The sequence below is a fragment of the Dreissena polymorpha genome, chromosome 12 (genome assembly GCF_020536995.1).
Source record: "Dreissena polymorpha isolate Duluth1 chromosome 12, UMN_Dpol_1.0, whole genome shotgun sequence".
NCBI classification, from domain to species: domain Eukaryota; kingdom Metazoa; phylum Mollusca; class Bivalvia; order Myida; family Dreissenidae; genus Dreissena; species Dreissena polymorpha.
In genome coordinates this window covers 54,300,533-54,323,811 of record NC_068366.1, presented here as the reverse complement: position 1 = coordinate 54,323,811, position 23,279 = coordinate 54,300,533, and the positions used below count along the sequence as shown (strand labels likewise).

Here is a 23,279-nt window from a genome sequence, read left to right as displayed (position 1 = left end):
ACAACTTAAGTTGTTGCTCGTGAATGTGTATTACTATTTCCATTTCTTCTTTTGACAAGCTACCGGGTGTTTGTTAAAACGAATGCCAAGTCTGTTCACTCGCGGGAATTGTTTTGTTAATACATTGAAAATGACGTTTTATCATGAAATAAATTTCAAACCAAAATATGTGCGAGTTGTGTATGGAGAAGATGGAAAAGGGTTTCCCGCTTATACTTTGTTGAGGGGCGGGGTTTGGGTATAACACGTAAGTGTACGTTGCCTGCTGTACTCGGGCAATGCGCTTTTTGCCAGTGGGACCACCATGTCTACAGAATATTAGAATATTCCGGGATGAAAAATATCTACAATCGAAAATTGGGAATTTGGAATAGCAACAAAAAAAACATAAGATACTTACAAATATATATATTTTATCGTCATATGTTAGTAATCACTATACAAAAACCATGTTTACAGTATTTACAATAATGAATCAGCTGATGTTGTATAAGTTAAACAAATGCAGTGTTAAGTATGCAAAAATTTACAATAAAACTAAAAGTTGTCAATTATAGCATTTAATTTGGTGAAATATTAATACACATGTCACTTAAATCGTACTACATGTGAGATCTACAAAAGAAATTTCGAATATACACACATTATTTTTAGATCATATCAATCAAATAAATAATTTATATGAACAATATACATATGTATTTAAGTCAATTTGATAAATTAAACTCATGAATCGCAAAACTGTAAAACCTGGTCAATAAATTATAACAAATAATGAACATGATACACAATACTAGTATATAATTAATTGGACAAAAAATAACATGTGCAAACTATGCTTTGCAATGAACAAATGACGATTCTAGCACGTGGAAATAAAATTAAGTACATCAAATTATTAAAATAGTGTACAAATATGCTAATTGTCACTTAACATTTAGTGCTTAAAATAATATTTGTATTTAAGCCATACAAATCTGAGATATTATCTAATATTTCAACTTGCGCCAGAAAAATCTGAGATATTAATTTTTGAATGTACATTTAAATGCAGGACACATAACATGGCAAAAGATGCGGAGTCAGAAATAAACATCATATAATTTCATTGTTTTGCAAAGTCTGCATAAGTCAAACATGGGCGAAAATCAAATAGATCAATATATTCTTTCTAAATTAATTTAGTTATTTTTTTGTGCATACTTAACAAAAAAACTGTTGGGTCTTAACATGGTTGAGGGTAAATACACGTGACATGCAACGGAGTGACAATTACATAACACGTTTCGGTGAAAGAAAACATACACATGTATACAATTGTAATAGACTAAACAGAACACATTTTGGAACAGGACAGAATAGCGCTTTTAAGACACTGCAAGCTGATGCAAATTGCGGGTTTAACATGAAACTACATGTATAATATCAAAGACAGACAGATCAAGCAGAAATAAATGTGATGTTCCGATGACTTGTATCTCATGACTTGATGCTGTGTTGTATTTCACCAGCCTACAGTTCGAGTGGAGGGCATTTTTTACATGACTGTGTTGTTCTGATGGGATGTATATCACGAGTTGATATTGTATATCTAGAGGTCACAGGGCTAGTGGAATATAATTTCACACAATTGCCGAGTTCGATACAAACCATTGTAACACCAAAACCACGAAATATTCCATTCGCTTATCACCAAAATGTATAATTAACTTGTAAATACTTAGTTACTGACTAGTGAAATTTATATCTAATTAATACACATTCACTAGGATTATTTTCTATTTGTTAACTTTACATTCCATGCTATTTTAAAACTCATGTTCAATTAAAAAAATCTTTACATGGGGAATTATACATATTGGAGAATCTTTGCGACAGAATAATATATAAGTGAGACAGATCGCCAATATCACCTGGGCACATAACTGCATGAATAAAATGCCTAATGTGTATACAGTGCAGTAATGAAACATAACAAGTGTAGGTTATGTTGGATTTAACAGTCCAATATAACAAATTCGTATATTCTTTAACAAGCACAACATTATACAAAGTGACATAATCACCACTAATCTCCCTTATGAAGAAATTAAATTTTCTCAATCTCTACCATATTTGTATATACAAACTGTATACGTGTTCTTGTTTCAATACCACTCTAGATGAAAGCGTTGTAGTTGTATTGAATGACATGCAACATGAACAAAACCTTCACAGCCCTACCAGAATGCATCTTACAAATGGACTCAATGAGTGAGCATTTCAACTTGATGGTACTTCTTCAGAACTTAAAGGGACTTGTTTACCTATTTTCACAATTGATAAATTAACCCATTTATGCCAAGTGGACTCTCCCATCCTTCTGAATTGGATCAATGTATGTCCAAAATTAGGGATTTCAAGTATACTAATTTCTATATTAAGAATATTTCTTACAGAAATTCCTTTAAGCAAACAGCGCAGACCCTGGTGAGTTGCCGCATCATGCGGCGTCTCATCTGGGTCTACGCTGTTTGCCAAGGCCTTTTTTCTAGACGCTAGGCATAAATGGGTCGATTAATAAAGAAAAAAATCATATGAGATTCATCAGTCCAAAAAAATGGGCATATTAATGAGTTTCATTGATATTTTGGAAAACACTTGTATATGAATTACTTATTAAGCATTTCACATATGCTTATTAATTCTAATGCCTGAATGGCCCTATGGCAATATGTTGGATTTTGCTCCAAGAGTTTGAAAACTAGTGAAGGCAATTTTATTTAAAATTTCAATTCCTGTCATACCATCATAATTATTTTATATTACTCTTCTTTGTAAACATGCATTCTTTTTTTTCCAAATTTATAAGGTTTGTGATTAAAAACATTATTTTTGCATTCTTCAAAAATAGCAAGTTTGTGAACGAGTCCCTTTAATAGCGATGTCTGTAATAATGCATGATGCAATTAATATCAAGTTAAGAATTATTTGTATTCGCTTCATCATGAACAAAATGATTGAGCTGATAAAAAGTGATGATTCATTAAAGCATAAACAAAATATAAAAAAAACAGTTTGCTTCGGATTACTCATTTTTCCTTGTATAAGCCTCACAATCGTACAATTTTTTGTTTGACCAAAGACTGGGACCACAACAGACTAATAAAATATTGCAATACAGTCTAGACTATGAAAAAAAAAAACACTAATCTGACTGGTGCAAACAACGCTGACCCATTTTATCAACCAATAGTAGATTCATTCAAATGATACCTGTTGAAGTGGTAAGCAATTTCAAAGGAATTCTAGATGGGTCAGTTTTGTTAATATCAGCAGATTGGTGTGTTTTTCCAAACGCTTGTACACTTTAGGATAAATCTCTCGTCTCTTGTTAGGAGACACCAAGATACTTTAACTTTTTCCCCCATAAGAAGCCAAGTGAAAATGGCTTTTGCAACCAGCATAAAACCAGAACAGCCTGCGAGTAACTCGCAGTCTGTTCAGGTTTTATGCTGTTTGCTGCTTATCAGTATCTTAGGGTTGGAAATGAAGCCTTTAAAATGTGAATCTAGTAGGAAAGGTCTTTAATTAAATGTAATTTGCTAAGGGACCACAAATTCGTCAAAAGACGTATCTGAAAAGGGTTAAACAATACTATAGAGCTAAAGAGTTCAATGAATTGTACTCACATCTGAATGCGGTAGTTTTCTTTGTTCTCATTAGCTACTGTAACTAGTTACTAGTATTAACCTTTGGCCCCCAAAGCAAGGACGATTGCATGATGCATGCACTATTCCTGAATATTTTTTTATAATTAATTTCTACTGATAAATTAACAAGTGCTCTACTTAGAGAAAACAAGTGTTGCAACTACATTAAACAAAACCATGTAAAATAAACTTTGTATATAGAAAATAACCTAACTGATAATAAAAATCCAACAATTATAATCTCTATGATAACCTCTATTTCCATTCTACAGTTACAAACACCATGTTTTCCTAGATACTTCTTCAAAATGGATTTGGGTCAGTATTAAACAAGTTTGCAGTATTTGCTTATGTCTTTTCACATTTATAAAACTATCAACTGTACTAATAATACTCATAATTATTAACTAACACCCTATATAACCATTTATTCATTCTTTCTTTGATTTAGTTACAGGTTATTAATCTTCCAGGGATTGCAGCAATTATAAAAAAAATCCTGACACATTGGGACAATTCTCATGACTATTCCCACAACAAACATGAAATCTTGTTAAATGTTTTGTTTTTGCACATAGGAATTGTTGCTTTGACATTAGAGCTATGCATATACTTAATACAAGTCTTTTTAAATAAACATTCCCTGGTGCTTGAGCACATTTACACAACTAGATTTATCTTTTCCCTCGACTGACTTTGGAATTCTACCAATTATTGTACAAAGGGAGATAAACCCAAAAAAGAAAAAAAATCCATCAATTTTTCAGTCCTTAAAACTGTAAGTTTTCTTATCGTGACAGTACTCAATAAATATCAGAAAAGTTAATAAATTAAACAGAAATGTCATGCTACCACAGAGTAATGGATCAGACGTGGAAAAGTAGTCTGCTATTAGCACTTCTTCACCAAGGTGATCCCAATGGGTTGCTATGGTGACTGCAATTCCTCAATGTAGTCGTACCCTGTTTCCACCTGGGATATGGTTCGGTCTGTTGTAATATCATCAAACTAAAATATAAAATAACAAAAAGATTTATGAATACAAAAATGTGGAAATTCAAAGACAACAAAATTATAATTTTTAAACAAAATTATCATTTTTAAAATTTACCATTAACCCTATTTATGTAATGTTAATTTTAGTCATGTATCTGTTTTGATACGACTTTGACCTTGACCCACACCCTATCTATACATTATTCTCAAGTCTAACAATAGGCTAGTGAGAACAAGCCGTTTCTATAAGAACTATTTATTTAATGATTATTTAAAGACATACCAGACTTTCAGGTATTCCCTGTAAAACGCTACAAAAGGCATTACATTTTCCTCAGTAGGAGTGTGTGTTTGGGAGGGTAGTGTGATTGTGTGCCTTTTAATACGAGTGGACACTAGTAAATATATCTGCATTATATCATGTACTAATATAACAATTTGTATGGCTGTTTTACTGAACTTGCAACAATTCATTAGAAATTGAGAATCATCATTTATTTGCATGGAGTGATTAAGCAGAAATAACCATTAAGTTACATACAGGGCTTACTCTGCCATTCACCAAATGAGCAAATCGCTACAAATTGACCTATTTGGCTGAAGAAAATTCTACTTGGCTACAACTTTTTTATCATTAAAACTTATTTAATAGCCAAAAACAGAAGAATTTTGCCATAGCAAGGCGAAATTGGCTAAATAAATTTTTGAGACAGGGTAAGGCCTGACATGTATTAGGAAAATGTATGTTATGGTATACTGGGGCACTATTCAATATTTGACAGTTGCCATACAAACATCCAACAATCGTTGTCCAGTTCCTAGTTTGACAATAACCACAGAAACACCCATCAGAGAACTCTTTATCACACTTTGATTTGTTTGCAGTCCCTTAGAAATCTAATAATATTAAGGACCTTTCTTACCCGTACAATACTAAAGTTTAACAGTCTTCATTTCCAAACCTAAGATACTGATGAGCAGCAAACAGCATAAAACCTGAACAGACTGCGAGTTATTTGCAGGCTGTTCTGGTTTTATGCTGGTTGCATATAGTCATATCATTTTAAGCGGCAAAGGTTTAAGTTAGGCACGCGAGGCTGTTGTATGTCAAACCATAGTGGCCCAAATACCAGTTTGACATTTGCTATAGAAAGCACCATCAGATCATGGCTTTTCACTGTCTTATTCTTTTAATTAAGTCTAAAAGTTGATAATATTCTTGAAACAGTGATGTTTTAAAGTCAAAAGGTACAATATAGTAGTTTAATATATAACATGGAACTGAACACCTCTAATACACAATTGTGAACAATTTATTTATTTTTTAAACTACATTTTTAGTCTGTATATATTCAAATGCTGAACATATGTTTCTTGGGTTTTTAAGTCTTTTCTTAAAACTTAAATCTATGTATGGGTTAGTGAATATAGGCCCAGATCAAGCCACTGAGGAAGGTCACACTTGCGGTACGTACTGCACTTTTCTCGCTGTGCAGGAAGTCCCCCTCTATGGACACCTCCTCAATGTCCTCCTCTATCTCCTCGGCTATGCTGCCATTCTGGTCCGACTTCACCTCCGAACGGTTCCTCTGACTTATGCTGTGCCTAGAAGTGATACATCGATAGTCGAGTTTAAGACATTTCTTATTTGATTCAGGTTTTAAACGCTTTATTTCCCACCCTGAGATACTGATAAGCAGCAAACAGCAAAGAACGCAAAAGACTGCAAGTTACTCCCAGGCTGTTCTGGTTGTATGCATGTATGCATATAGCCATTTTCACTCTGCCTCTGAGCGCAAAATACTTACAATACTTTCACATTTAAAAGTCGCTATGCACTATTTTCAAAGATACCGTGCATACTGTAAGACACTCAACTCTACGGAATTAAGTAATTTCAATGACTTTATGAAACAAATTGTTGTGATTATCAATTAAATAAATGAAGTTCAGCAAAATGCCATGTGTAGCCAAAAGCTAACTAAATGTAAGGCAAAGTGAATCGATACATCATGTCTTAATCCTTTCCCACTTAGATACCTATTTTGACGCATTTGTAGTCCCATAGAAAGTTAAATTTAATTATTAATTGAAGACCTTTCTTACTAAATTCAAGTTTTAAAGGCTTCATTTCCAACCCTTAGATACTGATAAGCAGCAAACAGCATAAAACCTGAACAGACTGCAAGTTACTCGCAGGCTGTTCTGGTTTTATGCTGGTTGCATATAGCCATTTTCACTTTGCTTCTGAGTAGGGGAAAGGGTTAAAACTCTTTGTACTTACCCTTCACTCTGGAAGTCTTCTTCATATGAATAATCTTGAGCATCTGAAATAGTACACATTATTATATAGCCTCACTCAGGTTAAATCAAGCTTGGTGCATGTGTGAAAAATGTCATCCCAGATTTGCCTGTGCAGTCCACACAGACTAATCAGGGACCATACTTTTTGCTTTCATGGAATTTTTTGTAAACCTGAAGTCCCTTTTTAAACAAAGTGCAAAAAGTGTTTTCAATTATAATCCTGTGTGGACTGCACAGGCTAATCTGGGACGAAATTTTTGCACATGCATTAAGGGCCATTTTATTGTTTTGCCACACAAGATATCAAAATGAATTTTGATGGGCTGATCACTTCTTACATGTTTCCTCAAGTTCTATCTATAGTCATCTTCGATGGGCATTGAAAAATACAGAAATAAAACTAAAGCTTTATGTTTTGAAATTCATTTACATAAAATATTTTTTAAATGCTCTTGCGGATAAATAAATTAACTAAGCCAGATTGAAATGTATGTAAAACATAAGAAACCAGAGATAAACAAGATGTGTTTGTGAAACACAATGTCCCCCTATATGATGTTTGACATTGTAGGATGACCTTGACCTTGTGAAGGATGACCTTGACCTTGACCTTTCACCACTCAAAATGTGCAGCTCCATGAGATACACATGCATGCCAAATATCAAGTTGCTATCTTCAATATTGCAAAAGTATTCATAAAATAAGCGATTTGGGCCACATATATTTGACCTCTGACCTTGAAGGATGACCTTGACCTTTCACCACTCAAAATGTGCAGCTTCATGAGATACACATGCATGCCAAATATGAAGTTGCTATCTTCAATATAGCAAAAGTTATTGCAAAATGTTAAAGTTGGCGCAAACAGACAGACAGACCAACAGACAGACAGGGCAAAAACAATATGTCCCCCACTACTATAGTGGGGGACATAAAAAAGAATTGTCTTCATACAAACAATAAGGCATTCTAGTCTTGCAGCAGTATTTTTTTAACATTTCTAAGGCACACGTTAAGAACTGATAACAGTAACTGTTAGAATAAAATAAATGGATCAAACTGTGTATTATTAAAATTCAAAGCAAAACTATTATCGGCTAAGACAATTAATGGATTACAAATAAACCACAAATTAATCTGAAATATTGTTGTTGTTTAAAAAGCAACAAACTGAAACTGTTATCTGATATGAAAATAAATTGATAACAAGGGCTGTTTGTAAAACATGCATGCCCCCCCCATATGGGCTGTCCATTGTAGTGGCAGCCATTGTGTGAGTACGATTTTTGTCACTGTGACCTTGACCTTTGACCTAGTGACATGAAAATCAATAGGGGTCATCTGCGAGTCACGATCAATGTACCTATGAAGTGTCATGATCCTAGGCAAAAGCGTTCGTGAGTTATCATCCGAAAATCATTTTACTATTTCGGGTCACCGTGACCTTGACCTTTGACCTTGTGACCTCAAAATCAATAGGGGTCATCTGCGAGTCATGATCAATCTACCTATGAAGTTTCATGATCCTAGGCGTATGCGTTCTTGAGTTATCATCCGAAAACCATTTTACTATTTCAGGTCACCGTGACCTTGACCTTTGACCTAGTGACCTCAAAAACAATAGGGGTCATCTGCAAGTCATTATCAATCTACCCATGAAGTTTCATGATCCTAGGCGTATGCGTTCTTGAGTTATCATCCGGAAACCATTTTACTATTTCGGGTCACCGTGACCTTGACCTTTGACCTAGTGACCTCAAAATTGATAGGGGTCATCTGCGAGTCATGATCAATCTACCCATGAAGTTTCATGATCCTAGGCGTATGCGTTCTTGAGTTATCATCCGGAAACCATTTTACTATTTCGGGTCACCGTGACCTTGACATTTGACCTAGTAACCTCAAAATTGATAGGGGTCATCTGCGAGTCATGATCAATCTACCCATGAAGTTTCATGATCCTAGGCGTATGCGTTCTTGAGTTATCATCCGGAAACCATTTTACTATTTCGGGTCACCGTGACCTTGACCTTTGACCTAGTGACCTCAAAATCAATAGGGGTCATCTGCGAGTCATGATCAATCTACCCATGAAGTTTCATGATCCTAAGCGTATGCGTTCTTGAGTTATCATCCGGAAACCATTTTACTATTTCGGGTCACCGTGACCTTGACCTTTGACCTAGTGACCTCAAAATCAATAGGGGTCATCTGCGAGTCATGATCAATGTACCTATGAAGTTTCATGATCCTAGCCCCAAGCGTTCTTGAGTTATCATACGACAACCACCTGGTGGACGGACCGACCGACCGACCTACCGACCGACCGACCGACATGAGCAAAGCAATATACCCCCTCTTCTTCGAAGGGGGGCATAATAAATATACCAAAAATTAATCTGAAATAATGTTGTTGTTTAGAAAACTACAAACTGAATCCATATTTTTCTTATTGGACAAGTTTGGTCATTAAAGTTGAATATCAATAATCACACTATAATAAAGTGAGACAAGAGAAGTGTTTGTCAGAAACACAATGCCCCCTAATGGGCCGCTTTTTTTTTATACCTTTTACCTTGAAGGATGACCTTGACCTTTTACCACTCAAAAAGTGCAGCTCCACGCGATACACATGCATGCCAAATATGAAGTTGCTAAGTTCAATATAAAAAAAGTTATTATTTTTTATTTTTTTTAATATTTTGACTTTTGACCTTGAAGGTTGACCTTGACCTTTCACCACTCAAAATGTGCAGCTCCACGAGAAGTAAGTAAGAGATTGATTGAAGAAATGATTTTTTTTAAATTTTTGACCTTTGACCTTGAAGGATGACCTTGATATTGACATTTCACCACTCAAAATGTGCAGCTCCACGAGATACACGTGCATGCCAAATATAAAGTTGCTGTGTTCAATATTAAAAAAGTTATGATAAAACTTTAATGAAGATTAAGATTTAGGAAAGAAAAATAAAATATTTGACCTTGAAGGATGACCTTGACTTATCACCAAGTTGGTATGTTCAATATTGCAAAAGTTATCAAACTTTAACCAAGGTTAAAGTTTTGGACAGAATGACAGACAGAATGACAGACAGACGGACGGACGGGCGGGCGGACGGGTGGGCGGGCGGGCAGACTGACGGACGGACGGACGGACAGACAGACAGACAGACAGGACAAAAACAATATACCTATCGATCCGGGGGAATTAAAAAAAGAAGAAAGAGAGGAATTTTAAAACAAACTTTTCTTATGTTCTCTGTCTACCCCCATTTTAGCTTTGTTCTAACATTTCGATAGATTGCACACACCAACATCTGTTTTTCTGTGAATGCGCTTTGCATGTTTAACATAAAAATCAATCGGGCAATTATGTCTTATTTATTTGTTTAGTGCATGTATAAATCCATTAAAAAGCGCATAGTAACTAGACATATAAAGCTTAATTTCGACACATCATCATTAGATGCAATCTACTAATGACAAAGCAAAAGTAAAAGAATTGCATTATAGCGATTGAATTATATTTAAACTTTGAACTGTTTGTTAACAGAAAATCACCCAAAACTGCAGTTGTTCTAACGACAAAGTGGAATGTTCTTAATGTTTCCATTTCACTTTTAAGAAATTCCTATGCAATGACCATAAGCATTAACAAAGATCTGCAACACTTTGCTTTTAGTTTTTTGTGGTAAACCTTTCGTTGTGAAAGTAGTTGCTACAGAAACATATTATATACTAATTTGAATAAACAAAACCATTACCTTTCTATAACATATAACATAAAAACACAAGTTTCTACAAAGTCAACAACATGAACAATAAAAGACAAAAGATTTATCCAAATTAAAACCTCTACCAGACAACCAAGCTACACAAGACTACGTGCACCCACCCCCTTCCAAGCCGAGATCTGCCATGCGTTTGTCCATTGACCTTAGATTGTCGCTCCGCTCGTTCGTTGCTGCGAGAAAAAACGTGGCAACAAATTAATGATAATGTGTGCAATTCATGGCCACAAGTTTTTGAATTTTGATGACAATTCACTGACCATGATTTGCCAGAGAATTCCATCCCACTGAACAAAATTGCACAGTCTGTTGGTTCTGAAGTTTAATTATGTTCCTGTAATGAAGACTTTACAGCGAATACCCTAGTCCCCATTGTTAGAAACTCAGTGGTGTTACAGTGAAGTGTGGAAACAATTTGCTGGTGCTAACATGTTAAAACACATAAAACACACAAATATCTCACCTCCTACAAAAATGATCATTGGCTTAGAGCGGTCACATGCCCATGGTGTATTTTCCATACACCCTGAGTAATCAAGTAGTCGGTTGAGATATAATCGTTACACAGTTAGTAACTGATGATGTATGGGTTATACACCCTCAGTACTTTCATACCATACTCGAGCGAAATGAAAGTACTGAGGGTGTATATTTCATACACCATCAGTTACTAACAGTGTAACTAATAATACTCCACATCAAATAATGTTAACCAAATGTTTTTTTGTCTATAGTGATGTTTAAAACAAAAAGACATCACAACAAAGTGTAACTGAAACACAGAATCTACAAAATATAAAGCATTGTGTCTGCTACATGTGGCTCATTTGGGGTATGTAATTGATTGCTTAGGGGGGACTCAACGCTAGATGTTTTGTAAAATTTAATTCTTTTTGTTTCAACATTTTTAATAGATAAACTGAAAGTAAAAGTGACAACATTAACAATATGGAAGCTGCATAAAATTGTCTCATGTTTTCAACTTGTACGATTAATTGATAACAAGTTTCTGCTTATTTCAGTATAGACACAAGAACATGGGGAACTAGCAAATTTGTTGAATAGATATACCCTGCCAAAAATATATCTTGCGACAGACAGACGGACAACGCAATTTCTATAGCCCTTCGCCTTTGGCATGGGATGAGAAAAAAGGGGAACCACTCTCAAGGGAGAACACTCTGGGTGCCATGTTTTTTACACACACATGTGCAACATGTTTACCAGGATTCCGTGGGGACTTTTCACTGTTGAGCGCTGTACGGAACACTGGCAACTGCCCTGTGGGCCAAAAATGTTGTGAAGATTTTTTTTTAATTTACATTACCTTTTAAATATGTTTTCTTGAAAATAATTTCCTATCTCCAAAGGTTGAAAATAATAATTCCATGCACAGTTTTCACATTAACACAATTAAAAATGTAAGTGCTAAGAAAAAAATGCTAAACAGTGATGCTTAGAAACTGTGTGAAAAGAAATCTTGAAAAGCTTGCACAAATGCATAACGGATGTATGATTTACAACAAAAATCTTACGTGATTTTCGTATCCCTTGGTTTTTGTCCCCTGTAAGTGATGGAAGACCCTGTAAGGAACTCATGCTACCTGGGCCCTGACCTTTAGTTCCTGCGGCCCCAGATTTCTGTGCCGCAACGCCATTAGTGGAAGCCTTATCTGTTCTCTTATCATCACTAAAATGAAATGGAAATATAATACAAACTATTAGAAAAGGCGATTACCATTGTCATCCCCTGTATGACTGAAATAAAAACTAGAAAATGAGAGAAAATAAAGTAAAGTCAATTTAACATAGATATTAGTACATAAGCTGCTACAAACAACAAAATAACAAACCAGACACATGTAACATTTTTTAATACAAATTCACTTCACCAAATCTAAAATGAAAACAGTTTTAGTGCAGTACACTTCAAAATCAAGTCTAATGATTAAAACATAAAGACAGTCCGATTGAAGTAGTGTTACATAAAAACAAGATGAAACAAGTCTTTAATCAATGAAAGTTTTAAAAATTAAAAAAGGATGTACAAAACAATGTTAATATGAAGAGCGATTTAAAAATTTCATAATGTGCCAAATAAAAATCAGCTAGTGTCTTAAACTGCCATGAACTGTGATATCTTGACAAACAAGATTCAAAAGACAATTTTAAACACAGTGACATTTTATCAAATGGAATCAATTAATAAACAATAAATTAATACAAGTCAGTTAATGTTAAACTGCCCACATCAAATCCTACCAATAAATAAAAAGAAGAATATTTACACCCAATTTATCATACACTACAACTAAGTAAGTACCTAAGTTTCAGACACCGTCCCTAAGTTCTTACCCAAAGTCAAGCAGATCTTGAAAATCAATCCTGTCAAAACAGTGGATTACACTTTTTAAGTAAAGTCTCTCTTAGTCCAGTGAATATATATAATTTATCAGAGAAAAGATAGACACAGCTTATAGCAAAAAATCCCCTACATCAAACCTCAAGTCAACAATTACATTTGTTGTAGAAGGTAAAACTAAATCAGACTCCAAAATATGAGTATATTATATGTAACACACATATTTGTAAAATATTGACCAAATGGCATATGACTGACAATATTAAAACCTGGTCAAACAGGGTGTCTGACTGGCCTTTTAAAGTCTGTCAAATTAAAGACAGAAATGTATGTATGGTAAATACTAATGGAGACAGAAGATACATTTGTAAAAATTATGATGAAGATGCCTATGATAAAGCTAATTTTGAAAACAAAATCTTGGAGACGATGATGATGAAAGTATAAAAGATAATTCCACTAACAGCAAACAGATACAATAAAACAAATATTGCAAATAAATGTAACTTAATTCTATTCCATACAATGTATTTACCATTTAAATAAAATATGTATAAATATACCAAACAATCCAAATTTAAATATATTTGCTTTATTTCATTGCATAATCATTTACAATCATAGAACAGCATGTCATTCTTTACAAATACTAATGGTAAACATGTTAGTGGTTAAAGCTGATTTCATGTGACACTTCTGGGCTGTGCAAAAGGTAACCAAACTACTCCACTATTTTTGATGGGAAATAAATTTAATAATTAAACCCCTGGGGGAATGTTAATTTGTGCATTTGTTAGATACTTTTACATTAATACAACTGCTAAAATTACATGTATCTTGGTGTAATATTTCTTCTTACATTTTGGATTTGATAATTCTTCTTATATTTAGATTAACATCAATTCTATACCAGAACTAAATTGAAAACCTCAAAATCAAACTACACAGCTATACTTATGAGAAATACAACTAAATTGGGAAAAAAATGTGAACTAATTTTAATTGTTTATAACAGCTGTCATACAAGCACTACATATTAGAATTATTGACAAAATCCGCTTAAACAAAATATGAAGGTTGCTTTATGTTACAAAAACATCATAACCACAACAAGTATGGTAAGCTGGTAACACAAGTGGGCCTGAAAGGCCCAACGTCGCTCACCTGAGATACAAAGGAACTGACATGTTTTGTGCAGCCCAAGATATCATTAGAACAAAGGTTCTGACCAAGTTTCATGAAGAGTTAACTATAAATGTAACTATTAGAGTGCTAACAAGGTTTTACTAGAGCTTTATCAGGATATATTCCCCACCCCCTGGCAGCCATGTTTTTCAACAGACCAGAACACATACAAGATATCTTAAAACAAATATTCTAACCAAGTTTCATGAAGATTGTACAATAAATGTGACTTACAGAGTGTTAACAAGTTTTTACTACAGCCATGCACTTGGGGACTTTTCTAACGCATCACTTTTCAAACTTGAACATCTCAGTTATGAGTAAAGATATTGATTTAAAATTTTACATACGATCGTTTGACTACATTCTATGCAAGCTCATGATAAAATCATTCATCCTTGATGATTGGACGCTTAAACACGTGGGGTAGGTGTGGTTCCATATTTTTGCACGTGGAAATGGTGAAACGCGATTAAATTCTAGTTTTATTTCAATTTAATTATTTAAAACAATATAGCTCATATGAATATTCAGGAGCGCAATCGCGCACTTTGCATTTTACAGGCTTCCTTTCCCACTTGCTAAAGCGTCCGATCGTCATGGATGAATGGTTTTATCGTTAGCTTGCACATATTGTAGTCAAATATTCACATGTGCAATTTTAAATAAAAATAGTAACTCATTACTGAGATATGTAAGTTTTAAAAGTGTTGCGTTGGAAAAATCACCAAGTATAGTAAAAGGCGATTTACATGTTATTCCAATTTAATTTCAATTTCATATCTCTAGGTAAGTTTTTACACACAAAAAAAAACCATAAGTTTAATTAAAGAAAAACAACATGGCTCGTGTAAATATTCAGGAGCGAAACAACTCAATCTGCATTTTGCAAGACGGTCAGTTATTAAGACGTGTAAGTTTTGCGTTTTACTGTTCACATTATTATTATTTAACTTTGTACGAGTTTGAGAATTTGACCTTTGAAGTGACGTTTTTAATTTGTTAAGTTTTATTTTTTGTTGTTTTTCAATTTCAATTAAATTTTAAGGCATTATTAGATATGTATTTAATTATTATTGGTCCAAATTTCAACACAAGCTGTTAAAAAATAAGGGAGTTATATTGATATGATTAAGTGATGCGTTAGAAAAGTCTCCAAGTGTATATAAGAAAAAATGCCCCGCCCCCTGGTGGCCATGTTTTTCAATTAACCAGAACCAGTTTTAAACTTGCCTACGATATAATTGGGACAAATCTTCTGACCAAATTTCATTACATCGGCAATAAATGTGGCATCTAGAGTGTAAACAAGGTTTTACTATAGCCATACAAGCAAAAATGCGCCACCCCATGGCTTCCATTTTTTTCAACAGACCAGAACCATAATCGAACTCATCCAAGATATCATTAACATTAATCTTCTGACCAAATTTCTTTAAAAAAAATTAAAAAATGTGGCCTTTAAAGAGTTAACCAGGCAAATGTTGACGCCACACGATGGACAAAAGACAATCACAAAAGCTCACAATGAGCACATTGTGCTTAGGTGAGCTAAAAATTAACTAAAACCCATACAGTTCTTATTCATAATTAAGGAGCTGTCTCCATATTTAAGCAGGCTCTGGTATTATTGTTATAATTTCAAACAAGAAGCATTGTTCATGCTTGAGACAAAATCATTTTGCCTGACCACATACACATAGCTATAAAATACCATGCGGTATAAATAAAGACCACAAACAATATGCTATTAAAAACATAGCTAAAGTATGAAGAGGAACATTTTGTTAACGATAAAACATTGTAAGCCACTGGCAATTAAAGTTGTTATAATTTTACGTCTTGGTTTCTTTGCAAAGGGTATTTTAACACTCAGTTTACAAGAACGATAGATTTAACATGTATTATGAAATCACCATCGCTTTAAATAATTAAAAGAAAATAAAATGCATTTTTGTAACACCGGTAATTATAGTTGAAAATTTATGTTCAACTTTATGAAAGACTACTCATAGAGACTGCCTTAAACCAGCGCATAAACCACAACTAAATGGCAGAAAACCACCAAACTGTATATTAAATTAGTTTAAACCTATCTATTTAAGCTTGATTGCATATAAAGCCTAAGGCTTATTTGAAATGCTTTCAAGTACATTTCCTGGGACTGGAACCAGTACTTGGTGTCTTCGGGGGAGATCTAAAGAACGCTCTAACAGTGGGGATCGAACCCTTTACTTCCCAATCGCTAGGCGGACACCAATGCCAATGATGCTGACACTTTAAATCAAGCCATAAAAATACATGGAGCAGACTTTGACACAAGTAATACATAAGGCCGAAACACATTCACCGCAAATATTAAATATGGCGTCTGGAAAAGCGTGGCAACACATTGTACTTGAAAATGTAGTGTAGTACATTATTTATAGATAATGATAGGCAAGTGTTGAATACAGATAAGTTTATTAACGTAGCTTGGAAAACCTTAACCACCTGCCTTAATGAGTAAACTTAGCAAATAAACTTATCTGTGTTCAACACTTACTTTGTATTGTATTTATTCCAACATCCACTTTTTTTCTGTCTTCATTTTTTAAGTAAATAAACTAAAATGGCTAAAAACAACACTAAAACATCAAATGATGTAATTGAAAATTAAACAAGAGATGTGTTTGTCAGAAACACAATGCCCCCTATTGCCCCGCTTTGAAATAAAATTTCAATATATCATTTGGCAGGTTTGGAAGTTATCTCCCTTTAAAGCTTGTTACTTCCCTTGGATTGTATTTTTTGACTTTTGACCTTACAGGATGACCTTGACCTATCAACACTCAAAAAGTGCAGCTTCATGAGATACACATGCATGCCAAATATCAAGTTGCTATCTTCAATATTCAAAAAGTTATGACCGAACTTTAACGAAGGTTAAAGTTTTGGGACACACACATACAATGACAGACAGAAAGACAGACAGGCCAAAAACAATATGTCCCCAATCTTACGATCTGGGGGCATAAAAAAAGACTTCTCTATAGTGTGTTTGCTGCATTAATTGTTTTAAATAAACCAAACTTTATCAAATACTGTGTTATCTGGTTAATGCAAGTATGATGACAGGATAAGAATAAGTATAAAGTTTAGTTACAACACATCTTAGCACCAGGTTATTGCTACAACGGCACAAAAAAGTTAAAGCTGCCACATGTACACTTTAAGAACTGTCAAGCAATCATTTAACAAATGATAAGATGTTTGAAAATGCATGAAAATCGGTAATGGGATCGGCACAATGAAAAAAAAATGACAAAGTGAAAAATATTACTGATCCTTAAAAACTAATTTGATTTTTTGAATAGGCTGAAAATACTTGCTGTGAATTGTTGGCTTAGAATGTTTTCACTTAAAGCGGACATACGCACAGAACTTGTTAAAAAACTAATATAATACCAGGATTTTTTTCTAGCCATTTTTGGAAATGGAGTCTCCTCAAATTGGAATTTTTAAAACCATAAAATGGCAAATTGGGAAATTTTTATTTTTATCGACAAATTTGGGACCAAACTGGGATTTTTTATCAACAAATACTGACACACCAGGCCTTTCCCTGGCCATTCGGGGAAAAAGCATATAAACCATAGTTTTATACTTTGTTTGATGTTTATGAAATCTTGACATATAATAATAATTAACAAGAGATGTGTTTGTCAGAAACACAATGCCCCTATTGCACCGCTTTGAAACCATATATTTGACCTTTGACTTTACAGGATGACCTTGACCTTTCACCTGTCAAAATGTGCAGCTCCATGAGATACACATGCATGCCAAATATGAAGTTGCTATCTTCAATATTGCAAAAGTTATTGCAAAAGTTTAACCAAGTTTAGGAGACAGAATGACAGACAGACAGGCCAAAAACAATATACCCCCGATATATCGATCCGGGGGCATAAAAACTTCTTTCTGAAGTTTTTCCTTTTTTTTTTTTTTTTTTTTTTTACGATTTTGGTATGGAATCTGATCCGTTTGCTTTGAGAATCGGGTCCGTTTTACTGCCGTTTTTTACATAGCAGAAAACCCTCTGAATGCTCTGCCCTTAGTTTGTCATCCATCAGTAACAGTAGAATATATAAGTTGGAACAAGTCAATTTTTTTATGATCGCTTGCTTTTGTTCGTTTTTCAAGGACAAACTCTGGGCCAGATTTATGTTAAAATAGGTAATGATTGGCAATATAAAAAGCTTTGAATGTTATTACCTAGCAGAAATGTTCAATTACTATTGACATTATAAAAAATGTATTTTTCATTTTTTGTGCATTTTGCTCCCTTCTGATTATATTGAAAATGGAATAACAATATTTTTAGTCCCATTGATAAAAAAAACATTTGCGGCTGAAATCCATCAAACAACTGATTAATTTATTGAGGCCTTATAGAGAATTTGAACGAAACCTACTGCCACAGAATAATACAAATACATAACCACATCATATATGGTAACCCTTCTCTTAAGAAAAACCAAACATCTCTGCCTGGAGTGACCTCCCTTACTATGATTGATACATATCAATAGCAACATTATATTAACCCTTTCAGTGCTGGAACCGGATTTTGAAGACCTTTGCAAACAGTTTGGATCCAGATGAGACACCACAGAACGTGGCGTCTCATCTGGATCCAAACTGTTTGCTATTCTGATAGTATTCTTTGAAAAAAAATCGAAGAAAATGCTAATTTTAGAAATTCAGCAGACGACATTTTAGCAGACTACAAATTTCCCAGCATGCAAAGGGTTAAACATAGCATTCTCCTAAAAAATTCCATTCAAATTGATAACCTCAAGCTGACATGGGAACATTGAGTTGAAGGTTGATTACTATTGGCTATTGATTCGTTTAGTGTGTTTTAATATCAATTTTCATTGAAAGCCAGCAACATTAAAATTCATTACCAAAGAACTCGTGTTACCAATATTGATTTCATGTTTATTTATATACTTTATTGAAGAAATACACCAATATAAATATCAATGATATTTGAAGGAATTTAAACTTTCTTCAATTGGATATCAATGGTGGTTGATTTCTATGGATACTAGACTTTATGGTCATTGATGTCTATGCTTAACCATTTTAAGCTTAATTTTCATTCATTTGTATGGTTACCAAACTAAATTGTTGTTGCCAAGAAAACAGATCACTGAAACCAATGGACATCTATGACAAGTCATGACCTTTGATATAAAGTGCTTTTGATTTCCTCAATAACTGTTTTTAATCACCACTGATATCCAAAGGCATTTGGATTTTTCTTGCAGTCATGCTATTAAAAGCATTTGAAGTAATTGTTGCTAAATTCAGAAAGAAACACGTCTCAAAATGTACAGTGTGGGCTAGCTACCGAATAAGAGGTAGAACTCGGAAAAACTTCAAACCCTGATGTTAAGTTCCTACATGTATCAGGATTCCGACAAACAGAACAAAATTCTCTCGACACACATGTTTAAATATCAGCTAGGTGGAATTCAAACTGGTATAATAAGAAATCGTCATCACCACACTTTGGGGTTACATGCTCGCTGTATTGTTTTACCTCCTCAATGCGGAGAACACTGGGATTTGGGAGGGACGCGCCCCTCCGCTACTGCGACTTCTGTCCGACGAGCTACTTAGGTCGTCTTTACTACATTCAGGGATATGAATTCTTTATTTTCAGTTAATGCTTTTTTGCTTATATAATTGTAACAGAGCTTAGATTTAACAAAGCGAGTTTATTTGTTTTTGTAATTTAATTTACATTAAGTTTTAATTAATTTGTGCGTGATTATTATAGACATTTGATCAGAAGATGCATACAATTGTATGAACAATCATTTTTCTTAACAATATTATAATTAGATTTAAAAATATTAAGTCATGTTTAAATTTAAAATCATTTAATTTTCAAATATATATCTTTATATTCTGCTTATAATAAACTCTAGTCATGCAATAAAAAAGACAAATCTCTCATGCGGATTATAGCAAAATAAAAAAAGATACTATATTATAAAATCCACATCAAATTGTAAAGAATTTGATATGTAAATTTCATGCAGGAGTACATTGTGAAAAATACTCCAATATATTATGCTCATTATATTGTTTATCCTACATTAGTTCTCATGCACTCTCTTAAATCTGCTGCAAAAATATTCAAAATAAAAATCACTACAAATATATGTATTTTTTTATTTGAGACAATAACTTGATATTTTCTAAGGGATAATAGTATTGTAGATAAAGAGAGGAATGGTAAAAATCAAATGATAATTATAACATAAGAACTGCATAGCATGGAAGGAAATAGCATAGGTTAAGCAAAAAAATGAAGGAATTGTGTACATCTATAATCGGGAGGAAATGAAATAGGTAATCATAATATGGGGTTCTGATTTACTGCTGATATGGAGCTCGACGTCTGAAGCATCAGAATTCAGTTAGTAAAGCTGAATATATGATACCATAGGCACAAAAAAGCTGTTTAGTACTTAGTAAGACATATTCCAGTTATATTATTGTTTTCTGAAATTTCTATTTTGCTTTTGTGTTACTCATTCGGTTATGAAAAAATACTTTGACACATGTTAAAATAATTATTTTTGCACAATAGTATCAATTTGATGCAATTACCTGTGCTTTCTTGAAACATAATAAATAAAGATTTAATATAAACAAGCAAATTCGTTGAATTGATATCCCCCGCCAATATGCTTCTGGACGCAAAAATCTTATATTTGACACAAAAAAAGCCTTTTTGCAAGATACAAAGAGCCATAACTCCGTTATTAACAGATAGTGTACAATGCCATTTGGCGTGCATCATCCTCTTATCCATATATATATACTCATACCAAGTTTCAATGAAATCCACCAAAGCACATCCAAGATATGGCTCCGGACACAAAAGTGCCGGACAGACGGACGGAAGGACGGACCAGGACGGACGGACAACACCAAAACAATATCCCTCCGCCTATGGCGGGGGATAATACATGTAATTTTCTATGTACACAATTAATATCAAATTACCTACTGAACATGTATGAAATGACCAGTACAACATTTTAAGCATTTGATTTTCAGATGATTTTTTCCAGTTTATGCAAGAAAGTTCAGTTTGTTTTCTTTCTTTTTCAACCTTTTTTTGGTCAACCCTCTTACCTGCCAAAAGACTTGTACCCTGGAGAAGTAGGCAGAGGGTCGTCAAAAAAGTCCTCTTCAGTGTCTGTATTGTTATTGTCTTGTTGGAAAGATTTTGGCCCATTCTCCAAGTTTTTCCGATTGCGAGAATCCACTTGACTGCGTTCTGATCGCTCTGAGGTACTGGCCTGAAATAGAGCAATATCAGTTGGAAGGCTCTGATTTGCATCAAGTAATACTGTGAGGAATGTAAATAAAATAACTTTTTCTGGAGACTATTTTTTCAAGGTTAAAACTATTGAGAAATACATAAGTGTAGGTTGTCGAATGTCCTGAATATTTTTTTTTTAAGTACAATTCAAACAAGTGTGTCATTGTCACTAAGATACACCTGTCAGTATAAACATTTTTCTGGTAGAGATAGGACAAAGTCTAGCTTGATTTCTCCTGTTTTACCATTGATCTTCAATTGCAATCTGGAACTTCGATCAAGAAAGAGTGCACCATTCAGCATGCTGAAAGTTTGGCTATCGCTTGTATAAGGAACACAGATTTTTTATGTGTTATCGAAATATTTTACGAAATGTTCGTTGATTTTGAGTGTAAATGGGCTTTTAACTTGTACGAACATTTTAGAAATGTTAAAGTAAAATAAATCCTCTGAATGTTGCTTACTATTCACTCCAGTCCTCTACAATGACTACAGCGTCTTTTGTTATAAAATATACTCATATTTTGGTCTCAAATTTGAAATGCATGTCGTTTTAATTTGGTGCCACTTTTCACCACACCCACAAATGAAGGTCTCAATCTTATTAAAATTGTTTAACAGCAACCTAAACTATTTTTTGAATTGTACTTAAGATGTATGTGTCATTAGGTTTTGAGCCATGGCACATGGTCACCTATGATATATAAGATAACTCATTCTTTAATAAGTTCCCTCATCTGAATGGTAAAGCAGATGTTTACCTTTGTTTTTATTTGACCGGAAGTGAAGATGAAATTTTATTCATTAACTTGTATAAGTGACACAATGCATTCAACAATATTGAAGAAATCTTTTAAGGACTAGTTAAAAGTTTTAAGTCCCCCTAAGAAAATATAAGAGCCACGCCCTGTGAAAAGAGGGTTTAATGCATGTGCGTAAAGAGTCTGCTGTGAAAAGAGGGTTTAATGCATGTGCGTAAAGAGTCTGCTGTGAAAAGAGGGTTTAATGCATGTGCGTAAAGAGTCCGCTGTGAAAAGAGGGTTTAATGCATGTGTGTAAAGAGTCTGCTGTGAAAAGAGGGTTTAATGCATGTGCGTAAAGAGTCTGCTGTGAAAAGAGGGTTTAATGCATGTGTGTAAAGAGTCTGCTGTGAAAAGAGGGTTAAATGCATGTGCGTAAAGATTCTGCACAGGCTAATCAGGGAGGACACTTTCCGCACGCTGCACAGGCTAATCTGGGACGACTTTAAACACTTGCATTGAACCCCCTTTTCACAGAGCATGGCCCATAAGAATACTAAAAGTACCTTGCTAACAGGTGAAGAAAGTGATTTGTGTGTGGAGACTGGGGAGAGAATGTCCGCTACATCTCCTGACACCACGCCTCTACACTGCAGGAACAAACGCTTGTACATGCCGAGAAACTCCTGGAAACTGATACCTGAAAATTACCCATGTTTGGTTTTAATTGGATTATAATGTTTGGATGTGCTATGTGCCTTTTGTATGTAAATAGGGTTAGAAAAGAGAAGTAACCAACTTTCATTAAAATG

At 34.0% G+C, this 23,279-nt stretch overlaps 1 protein-coding gene across 4 annotated transcripts in view; it reads right to left on the bottom strand.

The window, feature by feature from the left end:
* Positions 1-393: 393 nt before the first annotated feature.
* Positions 394-23,279, bottom strand: part of LOC127852788 (centrosomal protein 43-like) — a 45,594-nt gene continuing 22,708 nt past the window's right edge. For 3 of the 4 annotated variants that reach the window (XM_052386762.1, XM_052386763.1, XM_052386765.1), the window contains 7 exons: positions 23,034-23,167; positions 21,538-21,704; positions 12,323-12,477; positions 10,892-10,960; positions 6,973-7,015; positions 6,164-6,293; positions 394-4,700 (listed from right to left, as the gene is read on the bottom strand). In XM_052386762.1, the coding sequence (XP_052242722.1) occupies positions 4,620-4,700; positions 6,164-6,293; positions 6,973-7,015; positions 10,892-10,960; positions 12,323-12,477; positions 21,538-21,704; positions 23,034-23,167 (779 nt within the window). In that variant the 3' untranslated portion in view covers positions 394-4,619. The remainder of the gene's footprint in view (positions 4,701-6,163; positions 6,294-6,972; positions 7,016-10,891; positions 10,961-12,322; positions 12,478-21,537; positions 21,705-23,033; positions 23,168-23,279) is intronic. The other variant, XM_052386766.1, reaches the window with a different exon arrangement.